This window comes from Prunus avium, chromosome 2 (assembly GCF_965620075.1).
Source record: "Prunus avium chromosome 2, drPruAviu1.hap1.1, whole genome shotgun sequence".
NCBI classification, from domain to species: Eukaryota; Viridiplantae; Streptophyta; class Magnoliopsida; order Rosales; family Rosaceae; genus Prunus; species Prunus avium.
The window spans coordinates 32,664,338-32,676,557 of NC_142285.1; the positions used below are offsets into that span (position 1 = coordinate 32,664,338).

Genomic DNA, 12,220 nt, shown 5'->3' on the forward strand with positions numbered 1-12,220 from the left:
CTTAAAGAGAAAGAAAGAAATTGTTCAAATTGGAAGCTTCTAGAATATAAAGATGGCAGAAAAGAAGCCTCTAGAAAGACTAATATTATCGAGTGAGGGGAGGATACTCTTTCCTACCGGAAACAGGAATACTAATCCAAATGGTAAACTACCTCAATCTACCACCGCCACCCTGCCCCTATATAAACAAATAGAAACCCACAATTCTTATAACAACAAGAAGAAGAAGAACAAGCCTCTCGACCAAAAAGACGAACGAGAACGGAACAAAAGATCGAGAAGAAAGTCAACATGAACATGGAGCCTCCAATGTGCGCAAAGGGCTGTGGCTTTTATGGATGTGTCGAAAACAAGAACATGTGCTCAAAGTGCTACAAAGATCATGTAAAACAAGAGAATCTCAATGCTCGGTCGACCACAGTGGCTTCATCAGAGGAAAAAACTGATCTGGGTTCCATCGCTAGAGGAATTTCCTTGCTTTCTTTTCAAACTTCAGATGATTCAGTTTCTAATACTAATACTAGTAATATTGATAATAATAGTGGATCAAAGAAAAACAGGTGTGAAAGCTGCAACAGAAAAGTTGGAGTGTTGGGGTTTGAATGCCGTTGTGGTGGAGTGTTTTGCGGAAAGCATAGGTATCCAGAAACACACTCATGCAATTTGGATCTCAAGAAGGCTGGAAGAGATGTTTTGGCCAAGCAAAACCCTCTTTGCAAGGGTGACAAGCTGCAGTGCAGGATTTAGAGACAGATTATCAACATTTTGCATGTTATATATAGTTAGGCTTCAAGACTTGTATTTTGTGCACTTTGTCTTATTAAATATAATAATGAAGTAATTGAACTCGGTATCCAGACTTGTTCTTGTACCTGACTAAGTTACCGGATTTAGATACCAAAGATCATCTGTGATTACATGTTTGATTTTGGAAATAGAAATTGTTTGGCTACATGATTTTTATTCAATACCAATACATTACATCATCCATAGAATTCGAGTGATGTTTCTCTTACAAAGAACTGGAACTGGACACATTGTTACACCAGTGACCAACGTTTTCAAATTTGATCTTATTTACATGTGCTCACTCTTATTCCAGTAGAGAGATGGTGCCAAATACAAAACTGCTTTGAGGAATATGGCGGAAAAATTCCAGACTTAATGCACAGCATCGGGTTGCCTTTCTGGTGACGAAGCTTCCAACTCCGGTAAAATCTTGTAGGATTCATACAGCCTACTTAAAGTGGGGAATTTGGACTGCACAAAAAATAAAGCAAAAAAAGTAAAAACCAAAGTCACCTTGCGTCTGTATTCTGTTTCCTTAGTTCATGCCGTATTGTCATTTACTTGTGTGGGGCAGAACTTGGTAGCAAATATATAAGGACCCAAATAAGTAAAATGCCAGCAGATACCAAAGAAAATTATATGAGAAAAATCAATACCTAACCCTGTTTTTCTGCATAATTAAGACATTCACATATAACCGGACCAGTCTTTTAGAGGAAGGGAGGGGGGAATAACTATAGAAACAGTTAAGAGTTGCCCCTAAAGTTGTTTGATAATATTTTCACAGAACACACAGATAAACAGCGAACAAAATAAAGTTAACAACCAATGCAAAGAACACAGAAGCGGGCAAGAGTTTACCATGTTAATGTTAAACCTTGTAGTAGATACAACAATCTGTGGAGCTAAGAACACATCGGCCTGCAATTAAAACCCTTTAATTAGTCAGAAACAGCTCAAGCGGCGGGAAAAAAAAAAATCTTCTATTGCTTCTAAAACTTCAATTAAAAAAAAGCTCATGCACATAGACATCCAAGAATCATGGAGATACTTTTTGTCACCATTTATGTCATCCGCCAATATGTTGGGTTAGAAAAATTGTTGTCAGTTCACATTGGTTTAAATAAAAGGAATTAAGATAGGATTGCAGTTAAAGAATTGTAACAAAGAAGCACAGAGCATTCAGAAGAGAGACCATATACACTTCATCTCCTGTGGCATATCTGCTGGCAAAATCCTTCAGCAACATCTCAAGAGCTACAGATGAGAAATAAACAAAGAGAAAATGTAAGCATCAACTAGTAGCACTCTCGAGTAGTTACACATCATGCATGTTAATATACATGTACTTTTATATATAAAAGCTTTAATACAAGCGAAAAAACAGAGTTATTTAACACTACCAGACATAAATGCACTCTGGTCTGCTCTCCCACACAAGCTGCAACTAATAAGTCAATCATCGAGTGATTTTGCATGGCAAATTATTTGTTCATTTGATCTCTCTCAATAATTTGCAGTCATACTTGCACATAGAAGACATAATAATAGGTGAATTGTCAATCTGCAAGTGGCTGTTGATAGCAGTTGCTATCATAAATCAGTGCTAGAGATTACAGAAGTTTAGGAATCATAAGGATGTGGTTTTGTAATGACATGAAAGAAGTAATTCCCATTGCCTAGGACGACTATTATCAAATGGGGCTTCAAATTGATCATTGCTGCTAAAATCAAACTTCTTATCTATCCAGATCCAACAACTGCATGGCCTGATATAAAAGAGGTGCACTGGCATCCTTACTATTAAATCTTACCTTACTCTAAGATCATCAAGGTAGCTATAATATGCAGGTGACTTCATCTGAAAGCATGCACAGCACAGATGACATAAAATTGGAACTATCTGTTCATTTCCCTCACTTCTGTATTAGTGTGCACTTTTGTTATGCATGTGTAAGAAAACTTCAAATAAACAATGAGTATAATCCTTCTCATGCAAAACCAGTAGAGAAGCACATTTAGAAATTAGAATACGTTACACAACAAAGCTACGACATACGACCAAACTCCACTTCATGGTGAAAGCTTCTCCTAATTAGCAGTACATGCAGAGAATTTATAATTAAAGGAATGAACATGTACATGCAGATAATAACTCACCAAGTAAGCCTTTTTCTATATTCAACTGAGCAAATGATAGTGACTCTTCAGGACCAACGTTTTCCTCAAGATGTTTCTACACAAACAAATGATAATAGAGTATATGTAAATACAAAATCAAGGATGATTACATAGGTACGAATGTAAAACCAAATTTCATTTTATATATGCAGTACAAAGAAACAGAATATACCAGCAACGACACCATGTGAAGAGGCTGTATATTAGAGTTGATAATGCTTGCAGCCTGTGACAATATTCACTAATTGGCAACTCAGCAAAGAAAACTAAGTCCATGAAGAATTCAATCTTAACTTCAACAGAGGCTTCACCTTTCTCATTACCAGAACAAAAAAAGCGATTTACATCAGCCTGCGACATGCTTTAATTGAAGAAAACAAAAAAGGACATGCAAACCATAAATTTTTGAAAAAAGATAGGGGCTTTTGACCCCATGAGAGACTTGTTTGCTAGTCAATTTTTAGTTGAGAAACTTTTTAATACCAAATTCTTTAAATTTGATAAGGACTTCACATTTAGGACCAACTTACCTGGAGATTAAGAGCTTTTAGCCGAGGGTCAGCAGGCAACAACGGTCTCTGTGGATACTTGTCCTCCAGATACTAATTGAGAATCACAAGAAGAGATTGTACTCAGATAACAAAACAAAAGAGACGTAAATAAAACCTTCACAAACTATACAATGATGGTCAAATATGAAGTAGAAACTAATGAAAGGCCTTCAGGTCTATGGTTACCTGGCTGCAGATCACATGAATTAAATAATTCAGTTTCCAACAAATTACACTAACCAGTAATATTGCGTAGGAGTCTGAAACCACTATGTCACCATCGACCAACACCGGAACAAAATGAAGAGGATTCAAACGCTTAAAGTCTGCAACTCACAGATAAAAACAAGGGTTAGCTTATCAAATGTTGGAAATATAGGCAAGATATATTATGTTGTCAAATTGTGAATCATTACTGCATGTTGAATAAGCATCCACCAAATCAAAATATTCAAATTAACCGTCTAGCAACATAACGTGCCAGACTATTTTGCAATAGACTATTTGCCCTGTTTTTATTTCAATATATAGAACATGAATGGCTTGTAATAAGCATAACATCGCTTCAAACCCACCTGGACTGAACTGCTCTCCTTTTGTTATGTTCACTGGTTTGTACTCATACGGAAGTCCTATACATTCAATTAACAACAAATGAACAAAACCAAAAACAAGTAAATTCAATTCAATTAATATTTCAGACCAACAAAAACAAATTTCCCTAAACTTGAGTGAAATTAATCATGATTTTTAATTTAAATAAAAAACTTGACAGAAACAAACTAAAAGTCATTCATAAAAGCAAAATAAAACCTTTAAGACTTAGAGCGAAGCGGACGCGCCAAGAGCAGGAGCTCTGCCAGTAGGAGTAGAGCAAGAGCTTTGAAGAAGAAGACGATGATGAATTTTCCGACTTCTTCTTCACCAAAATTAGAAACCAATAAATTCATTCATACATAAATAAATAAATAAAAGAGAAATGGAAATAAAAATTGAAAATGCAGTGGTACCTGCTGCTCGCTGCTGGCTTCCATAGCGCTGCTTGTCTGAAAGCTCTCAACACTCAAAGTCTGAAATCTCAGAACCAGATTAGTAAGTCAAACTTTTTTTTACTGCGACTGTTTTCCTTTTCCGCTGAGCTACATGTTTATTAAATTATTAGCTATATTTGTTTTTGGTAAGTAATGTTTTATAGTTATTCTCCTCTTGGCCCAAAAAAACAAATTAAATTTCCCTCCCAATCTCAATGTGTAATTTTGCAGAATAATTTCATTTAGACCCTCTGTGGTTTGGCGTAATTACACTCAAACCCCATAAGTTTTGGAAAAGGTTTATATGGATTATCTTTATTTGTTCCTTTTCTTTTGGGTGAAATATATGGTCAAAATCTATTCGAAGGGCAATATTGTCATTTGAATATTTAAATAAATTATTCTCTTCAAAATTTGCAATTGATTGTACAAAATAGGTCGTCTTATCCCAACTTACCCATAAAGTAAACATTGCAATTGAGTGTTCACGATTCACAATGCAAACTATGGGTGGGAAATCAGATCGAAAATCGGTCGAATAAAACTGATTAGGTTGGTTTGGTCTGACTTTTTATATTATTTAATTGAATATCGGTGTCCAACTGATTGGACCAGTTTGGTTCACGATTGAGGTTTTCAAAGTCACTAGTTTACTTTAACCGGACCGATTACTGTTCATCCTTGAAATTTTACAAAAATGATTGCTCATAAGGGAGTTCGAACCTAGTACCTCCATGCTGAACCACTGAAGTACTCACCTTTGTTGTGTTAATTCCATTTAACAAAGGATTTTTAGCCATTTACCCCCTGAACTATCAAACTAATCGAATTTACCCTTCAATGAACTAAAAAATCTGCCAATTTAGCACCTAAACTAAATGAATTCGCTAATTTCCCCCTTATCGTTAGATTTCAAATTATTCCATCTAAAGTTTCGTCAAAATTGACACGTGACTATCAGGTGGGACAAATTTGGAGGGCAATTTGGACCTCACATGAGTGGGACCCATATCAAATCCAAATCAGATCCATCTCTTTTAGAATCCCCAAATCAAATTAGGGATACAACTCAAAACATTCGATATAATTAAGGATTTGGACTTCATACCCAAAAAGATCGTATATTTGAGGCGGAGAAAAGTCAAAAATGTGCGATTGTGTTAGACACTGGGTTGGGTTGAGAGAGGCAATTGCTACAAAGATGCCTCTAAAAGTCAAAGATGGCGGGGAAGCTTCTTTTTACAGTAAGTGACTTTTTCTCCTTTTCTCTTGTGACACCCTGACCCAATTTTAACTATTCGTTTTATTTATTTAAATTAATCTAATTGTGAAATTACAATTTTACCCTTGGGGTAGGGTCATTTTGGTCACTTTTAAATCCGGTAGGATTTTTGGGAATTCAATGGCACCGTTTCATAGAGCTTATCGATATGAGTTCATAGACCTGTGTATTTCTTCATTCCCCCCACATAAATTCCCACAAACTCATCATAATTCCCAAACTCGTCAGAACCTCATCAAAACCATACAGACATGTTCACAGGTCCAAAGCATCAACTTCATGAGCTCAAAACGAAATAGTTCCTTCTTCAGACTTGTTCATCTGCCTCTTTAGTAGAACATATCTGAAAATGAGCCCAATCGAAGATATATAAACACCTCAAACCTCAATTGGAGTACGAACAACTCATCTCTATATGGTACTCTGTGTTATGCACCGATTTGTCTTTACATTCGAGTTTCTGTTGCGATTTCCACCTCTATTCCTTCATGAAAGTTGTTGCTGAGGTCAAGTTCTACAACATATCCAAACGTCAAGGTAATTGGAGATGTCTATCTACCTTAAATCGTGTTCAAGATGAGAAAGGTTCCTTAACGAAAGTTGTTGAGAATTCTGTCATCTACAACATATCCAAAATTCATAGTCATCCAGCAAGTTTAGACCTGTCGGAAGTGGTACAAACTGAAACAAGCTTCTTTGTTACCAAGTGCTGTTTTGAGGGTTGTTTTCCTTGGGAGGTGAATTGAGGATTTCAGACCAATTCAGAGGAGTAAGGCGCAAAGAATCGCTTCGGACAAAACCGCGGAGAGTTAATTGTGCTTTGGACCGTGAGTAAGTGGACATTTGTTTTCTAAATAGTTTTATGAAACTCTTGGCTTGTGATTATTATTTGTGTTGGTTTATGGAATTGATGATTTATGGTTATCAGTTTTCTAAATAGTATATTACGCATATTTGAATTTGGTTTAAGAACGGTTTTGAAGGATTATACATGGCTTGAGTTAAGTTAATAAATTATTTATGGTATTTATTTTCTGAGCGTTCGATTTTGGTTGAAATGATTTTTATTTAGTTTATTCGTGGATTAGTACTTGAGGTTGATATTAAAATGTTGTTATATGATTTAATTTTAAAATATGTTTTGGGAGGATTTATAAGTGGTAATTATATGAGTTTGTCGATTAATTATTTAGTAAGGATTTTATGTGTGTGTTTTTATTTGGTTTTACTTTGATAATGTTTTGATAATTTTTTATTGTTTGGAAATCAAGATAGCGAAGTTTGGGTTTATTTAACGGTATAAAAAGGGGGGCTCACAAATTGCCTTAAATGAAAAGGAGACTTAATAAATAAATAAAACCCTAGCCCTCTCCCTCTGTGAGTCATAATGGAAAACTTCATAAAGGAGGGAGGCAGAAGAAGCGTCACTGCCCCTCCTCCCCCTCTTCTCTTCTCGTCTTTTCCTTTTAGGTTAGTAAATAAATCCACTGGGGCATTTTGAATAAAAAGTCTCTTGTGGTGGTTTCTTCTGAGCCATGGTTAAATTGAAGTTCCCCATCACCACTTTTAGTTTATGTTATCCATCAAATCATGCTCCCAAAACTCGCTCCCTAATGCCGCTCATGTTCTCTAAATTTGATTCTACATCGTCTTTGACGAAAGTTGCTGCAAATCACCCAATTGTTCTTTGGCAAGATTGTTGTTTTTCGTTTATTTATTAACTCTTATGGGCAAGTAGATCGCTGAAAATCATATTTTCCCCATATTTGTAACGGATGCGGTGGTGGGTGTGGTCGCGATGGTATTTCCTCATGTGGTGGTGATAGGGTTCACCCAGGCTCATGTGTTGTTTTAGGATTTTGGTTATGTTAGGTTTTTGGGCTTTGTTTGGGCTTATGGTTAATTGTAATGATGTGGGCTAGTAGTTTTAGTGCGGCTTTTGTCCGTGTTAGGTTTGCTTTTAGCATGTTAGTTGGTTGCCCTCTTGGGATTGGTATTTTAGATGTCTTGTTGATGTCTTTGATTGTACCGTTGAAGTTTATCTAATGAAGTTTCCATTTGATCCACACAAAAAAAGGTATGAAAATGGGGTTTTGTTTATTTAATTATTTATTGATGCATATTTGAAATTTTGAATAGTTTAGAAATGATTTGGGTAAAAGTTTTGGAAAAGGGATTTGTGAAAAGAATCCAGATCCTCTACTATGATTTTCTCTGTCATGATCTGCTTTACTTTCATTCTCCACATGACACCTCATTAAAATTTTATCTAAGGGATTTAAACTGGACACATCATCCTCAAACTAAAAACCAAATTTACTCTTAATTAAAAATGGGGAAAAAAAAACCCCTAACTTGACAAACTCCAACTTAACATCAGTTTTTTTTTTTCTCCTTCCTTCTCTGTGCGTCCTCCCCGACACCCAAGCCTTGTAACTTTTTTAGAAATCGAACCAAATGATTCGGAATTTGAGGGAGGTCAAGTAACAATAAAGTTTTTTGTCCAGACGTATGCTCCAAAAGATAATCAAAGAAAGCTGATGATTTCTTTACTATATTTGGCATTCATGATTTTTTTCATTTTTCTTGGATTGCTTGAAGTTGTTTGGGTGCATGAAGCACTAAACAACAAATGTAAAAAGAGTTTTAGTATAAAAACAACGCAGTCTTGTAAATTATAGAAAGAAAATTAGAGAGTGAAAAAAAATTGGGGAAAGAATAGATAGACAAGCGCTCAAATTTGGGGTGGAACATGCAGAGAAGGGAAAAGAAGAAGAAAAAAAGTTAGATATGTTAGAGACATTAAGTTGAAGTTAGTCAAGTTAGGGTGATTTTTTTTTTTTCATTTTTAATAAAGTGCAAAATTGAGTTTTTATTTTGTGGATGATATGTTCAACTTATCCCTTGCATTAAATTTTAATGAGGTGTCATATAGAAAATGAAAGTAAAGCAAATTATGGCAAAGAAAATCATAACAAAGGATCTGGATCCTTGTGAGAAAAGGAGTTTCTATATTTAAGTGTTGAGAAATGGATTTCAAACCCACCCTAGGTACCCATCCCCAGTTGCCTTCGGAATATACCAGTTGCCTTCCGTAAAGAATGTGTACATGACTAAAAATTGTCTGTACGTACATGGAGACTACTCTGTAGGTGTCCGGCTAGAGTATATCGCTTGTACCTGTGTTGATTACACAGGTGTCCGGCCAGTGGTTAGCCTATACCTGCAGTAAGGTTATTCTGTAGGTGTCCGACCAGTGAATTGCCTGTACCTGCTTATGTGGGTGTCTAACTAGGATTTTCCCCGGCTACCCTGCCGATATACTACACAAGGTTGGCTAGTTTTGCCCCATAGGTATTATTGCGTGGAAAATTTTTGTACGAATTGGATTGAGACTGGATTTCGAATGAATTGCATTTTTAGCTTGCTTGATTTACTGAATTCAAAGAATTGTTTGAAACTTGATTTCTATTGAACGATTGTTTGATGTGTTGGATTTAGATTGATGTTTTAAAATAAAGATTGTGTTAATTGTATTTTTGCTTACCACTTAATTCCGAGTATGTTTTACTTATATTTGTATATTTCATATATCATTCTTGTATATGTATTTACAAATGTATTAGTGAGTTTTTAAATGTTTGCGAAAATAGAGGGGTTAGTATGTTCTGTATAATTACTTTCAAGAAAAACTTTCTTTTTGTCCACTCACGCTTTTACTGTTTTGCGCCCCCAGGAAATAGATAACTCAGAGTTCGGAAGACCACGTAAGCTACTCCGATGTCGGTTAATTCCTTATAGTTTTACCTAGTAGGAAACTTCTTTTTCCGTTTTTGTTGTTTATTTGGAAACTAGCTTTGTTAATTTAACTCCACTAATTGCTCTGATATTTCCTACTTATGACTGAATTTGAGGCCGGAGGCTATGTGCAATTTTGTGTGCCCTATCTTGTGTGTGCTACCAATTGGGATTCTTAGATTGTCGTTATTTGCAGGTGTTAATTTGGAAAAAGTGCATTTTACAGGGAAACTCTACCGAAATTTCGGTAGAAGTCTCAACCAATTTATCTTAAATTTATGGATGAGAGGTGTAAATTTAGTAGTGGGTCCGACATCGTTGAGTGCTGAAATATGTAACAGGATTCGACACTAATTTCGGGGGAGAATTCGGTTCGTATCCTATTACCTCTTTTGTTTGATTCCTTTATTTTTTTCTCTTCTCTCTTTCCTTTGTTTTTTTTTTTGTCTGGGTTTGATATCGTATTGTAAAGACATAAAATAATTAAGCATGTGCTAATGGTCCTATATTTATCGTGTGGTTAATGACAATGTCTGCATAAGTTTGAATAAAATAGTAGTGAAGTGTATATGTGGTCCACATGTATATCTTTGTTGTAGTGAAGTGTATATGTGGTCCATATGCATGACTTTTGAGTTGTTTAATGTTTGGATTTAAGTTCTTTATTATTTTGCAAGCTAATCCTAATTTGTATACATTAGAAAATACACAATTGTTGGTATTTTAGTGATGAGTTATATATGCGGGTAGTGTACACTGGATTGATGGTCAAGGTGCAGATGAGGCCTCCATACTGAAGTTATATAGTTATATTATACACTTTGAATATAACTTGAATAATATTGACTACCCATTTCAAACATATGACAAGGGGTTGGGGATAGTTAAAGGATAACAAAGATTACTTGGCAACCATTAATTTGGTTAAAAGTAAACACCTTTTTGCCTTATACCTATCTAAGAAGATAGTAGTTGACCCCATATAAAAGTGAAACAGTTTTCTTACCTAACTCAAATACTGAGTTCGAAGATGTAGATATTGATGTTGAAGATGTGAGGTTGGAAGAATAAGAAGGAGTGTAAGGGAGGAAATGGTGATGCTAAATATGTTGAGTAAGATGTTGAAGATAATGGAAAAAAAGTTGAAGATGATGGGGAAGAAGATATAGAATACAAAGAAACTGATTTTGAACAAACTAACGAGGAAGATGACAATGCCTTTCATAGGTATGTGGTAATTGAGGAAGTTGATGATAAAAAAAGAATTATGTGAGGTTTTTGAAAGTCTGAGTAAAGGAGAAGAGGCTGAAGAAGGTAGGAATAGGGGACTTAGAACTCCAAAGTTCAAGCAATACAATAAGGAGGATGATTTATTGGATCCAAAGTTCCATATGAGGATGGAATTTCCTACAATTCGGGATTGTAAACAAGCCATTAGATATTATAGTGTTACATGTGCTAGAAAGATAAAGTACTTGACGAATGAGCCTTATAGGTCGAGACTTGTTTGTGATGATGCACCTGAGGGAAACGAAAAGTTAACTAAGGATTTCACACAAAAAAAAAAAAAAAAACCAAGGATGAGGATGTGACCAAAAAAAGAAAAGAAAGAATGATAAGACCGACGAAGATGATTTGAATTAGGCTTGTCCATGGATGTTTTTTGCTTCATTGGTTGGCAAATGACCTACTGTGAGGTTCAAGACCTATAATCCAACTCATACTTGTTGTAGAGATCAGAGAAGCAGGTTTGCCACATCAAGTTGGTTGGCAAACTAATTTGATGAAGAACTGAGGTCAAATCCGAAGATGGTCAGTGCCTGATTTCATGAAATTAGTTAGGAAAAATTGTTGCCTAGATGTTTGTAGAAATCAAGTGTACAAGGCCAAGCAACAAGCTACAAACATGATAGAATGAAGCATTGCATATCAATATGCTCGGCTGTGGTATTACTGTGAGTAATTGAAGAAACAAAATCTAGAAAGCACAATTCTTGTAAGACTTCATTGCTTCGGAAGGATTTACATATGTCTTACTTAATTAAAAAAATAAGTTCATAAATGGGTGCAAGACAATGGTTGGATTTGATGGGACACACATTAAAGTGCCTCACCTAGGTCAAATACTAAGTGTTGTTGGGATTTATGCCAACAATGATGTGTTCCGAATAGCATATGCAATTGCAAAAACTGAAAGAAGAGTTACATGGACATGGTTTTTGGAGTATTCTTCAAGGATGTTGACATTAGAGCAGGTGGTGCTAGTTGGGTGTTTATTATAGACAAACAAAAAGTGTTGGGCCATGCAATTAAAAGCTTAATGTCACAAACATTTGTACCAACTATGCTCCAAGTCACCAACATTTCACCGATATATGGATGTGGTCATTGCAACAGCCTTGAGACCACTCCTAGAACCAAGTCCTCAAAACAGCAATAAATTGCGGTACAATGGCCTCAAGGTTTTGTTTACGGAGAGACTTTCTATCTCAGCCAACATCATTATATAACTGCAAGAAACAATGCAACAATAACGTATCAACAAGAAATAATAATTGGTAAACAATGCAACCACAATACCGAATTTT

General features: G+C 35.5%; 2 protein-coding genes across 3 annotated transcripts; one reads left to right on the forward strand and one right to left on the reverse strand.

Annotated features, from left to right (window-relative positions):
* The first annotated feature begins 104 nt into the window (after window positions 1-104).
* LOC110746431 (putative zinc finger A20 and AN1 domain-containing stress-associated protein 8) lies at window positions 105-853 on the forward strand. The gene has a single exon (XM_021946652.2). It carries the CDS (start codon window positions 292-294, stop codon window positions 745-747), a length of 456 nt encoding a protein of 151 aa, XP_021802344.2. The 5' UTR covers window positions 105-291; the 3' UTR covers window positions 748-853.
* Window positions 854-895: 42 nt separating this feature from the next.
* LOC110746432 (glutathione S-transferase zeta class-like) lies at window positions 896-4,690 on the reverse strand. 2 transcript variants are annotated; one of them, XM_021946654.2, is made up of 10 exons: window positions 4,532-4,690; window positions 4,335-4,437; window positions 4,097-4,153; window positions 3,762-3,847; window positions 3,501-3,572; window positions 3,143-3,196; window positions 2,950-3,025; window positions 1,985-2,046; window positions 1,651-1,710; window positions 896-1,260 (listed from the first exon to the last, which is right to left on the reverse strand). In XM_021946654.2, exons 1-10 carry the CDS (start codon window positions 4,553-4,555, stop codon window positions 1,162-1,164), a joined length of 693 nt encoding a protein of 230 aa, XP_021802346.2. In that variant the 5' UTR covers window positions 4,556-4,690; the 3' UTR covers window positions 896-1,161. The 2 variants fall into 2 exon arrangements, with proteins under 2 accessions (XP_021802346.2, XP_021802345.2); XM_021946653.2 differs by having other exon boundaries at window positions 4,335-4,440; window positions 4,532-4,685.
* Window positions 4,691-12,220: the final 7,530 nt, after the last annotated feature.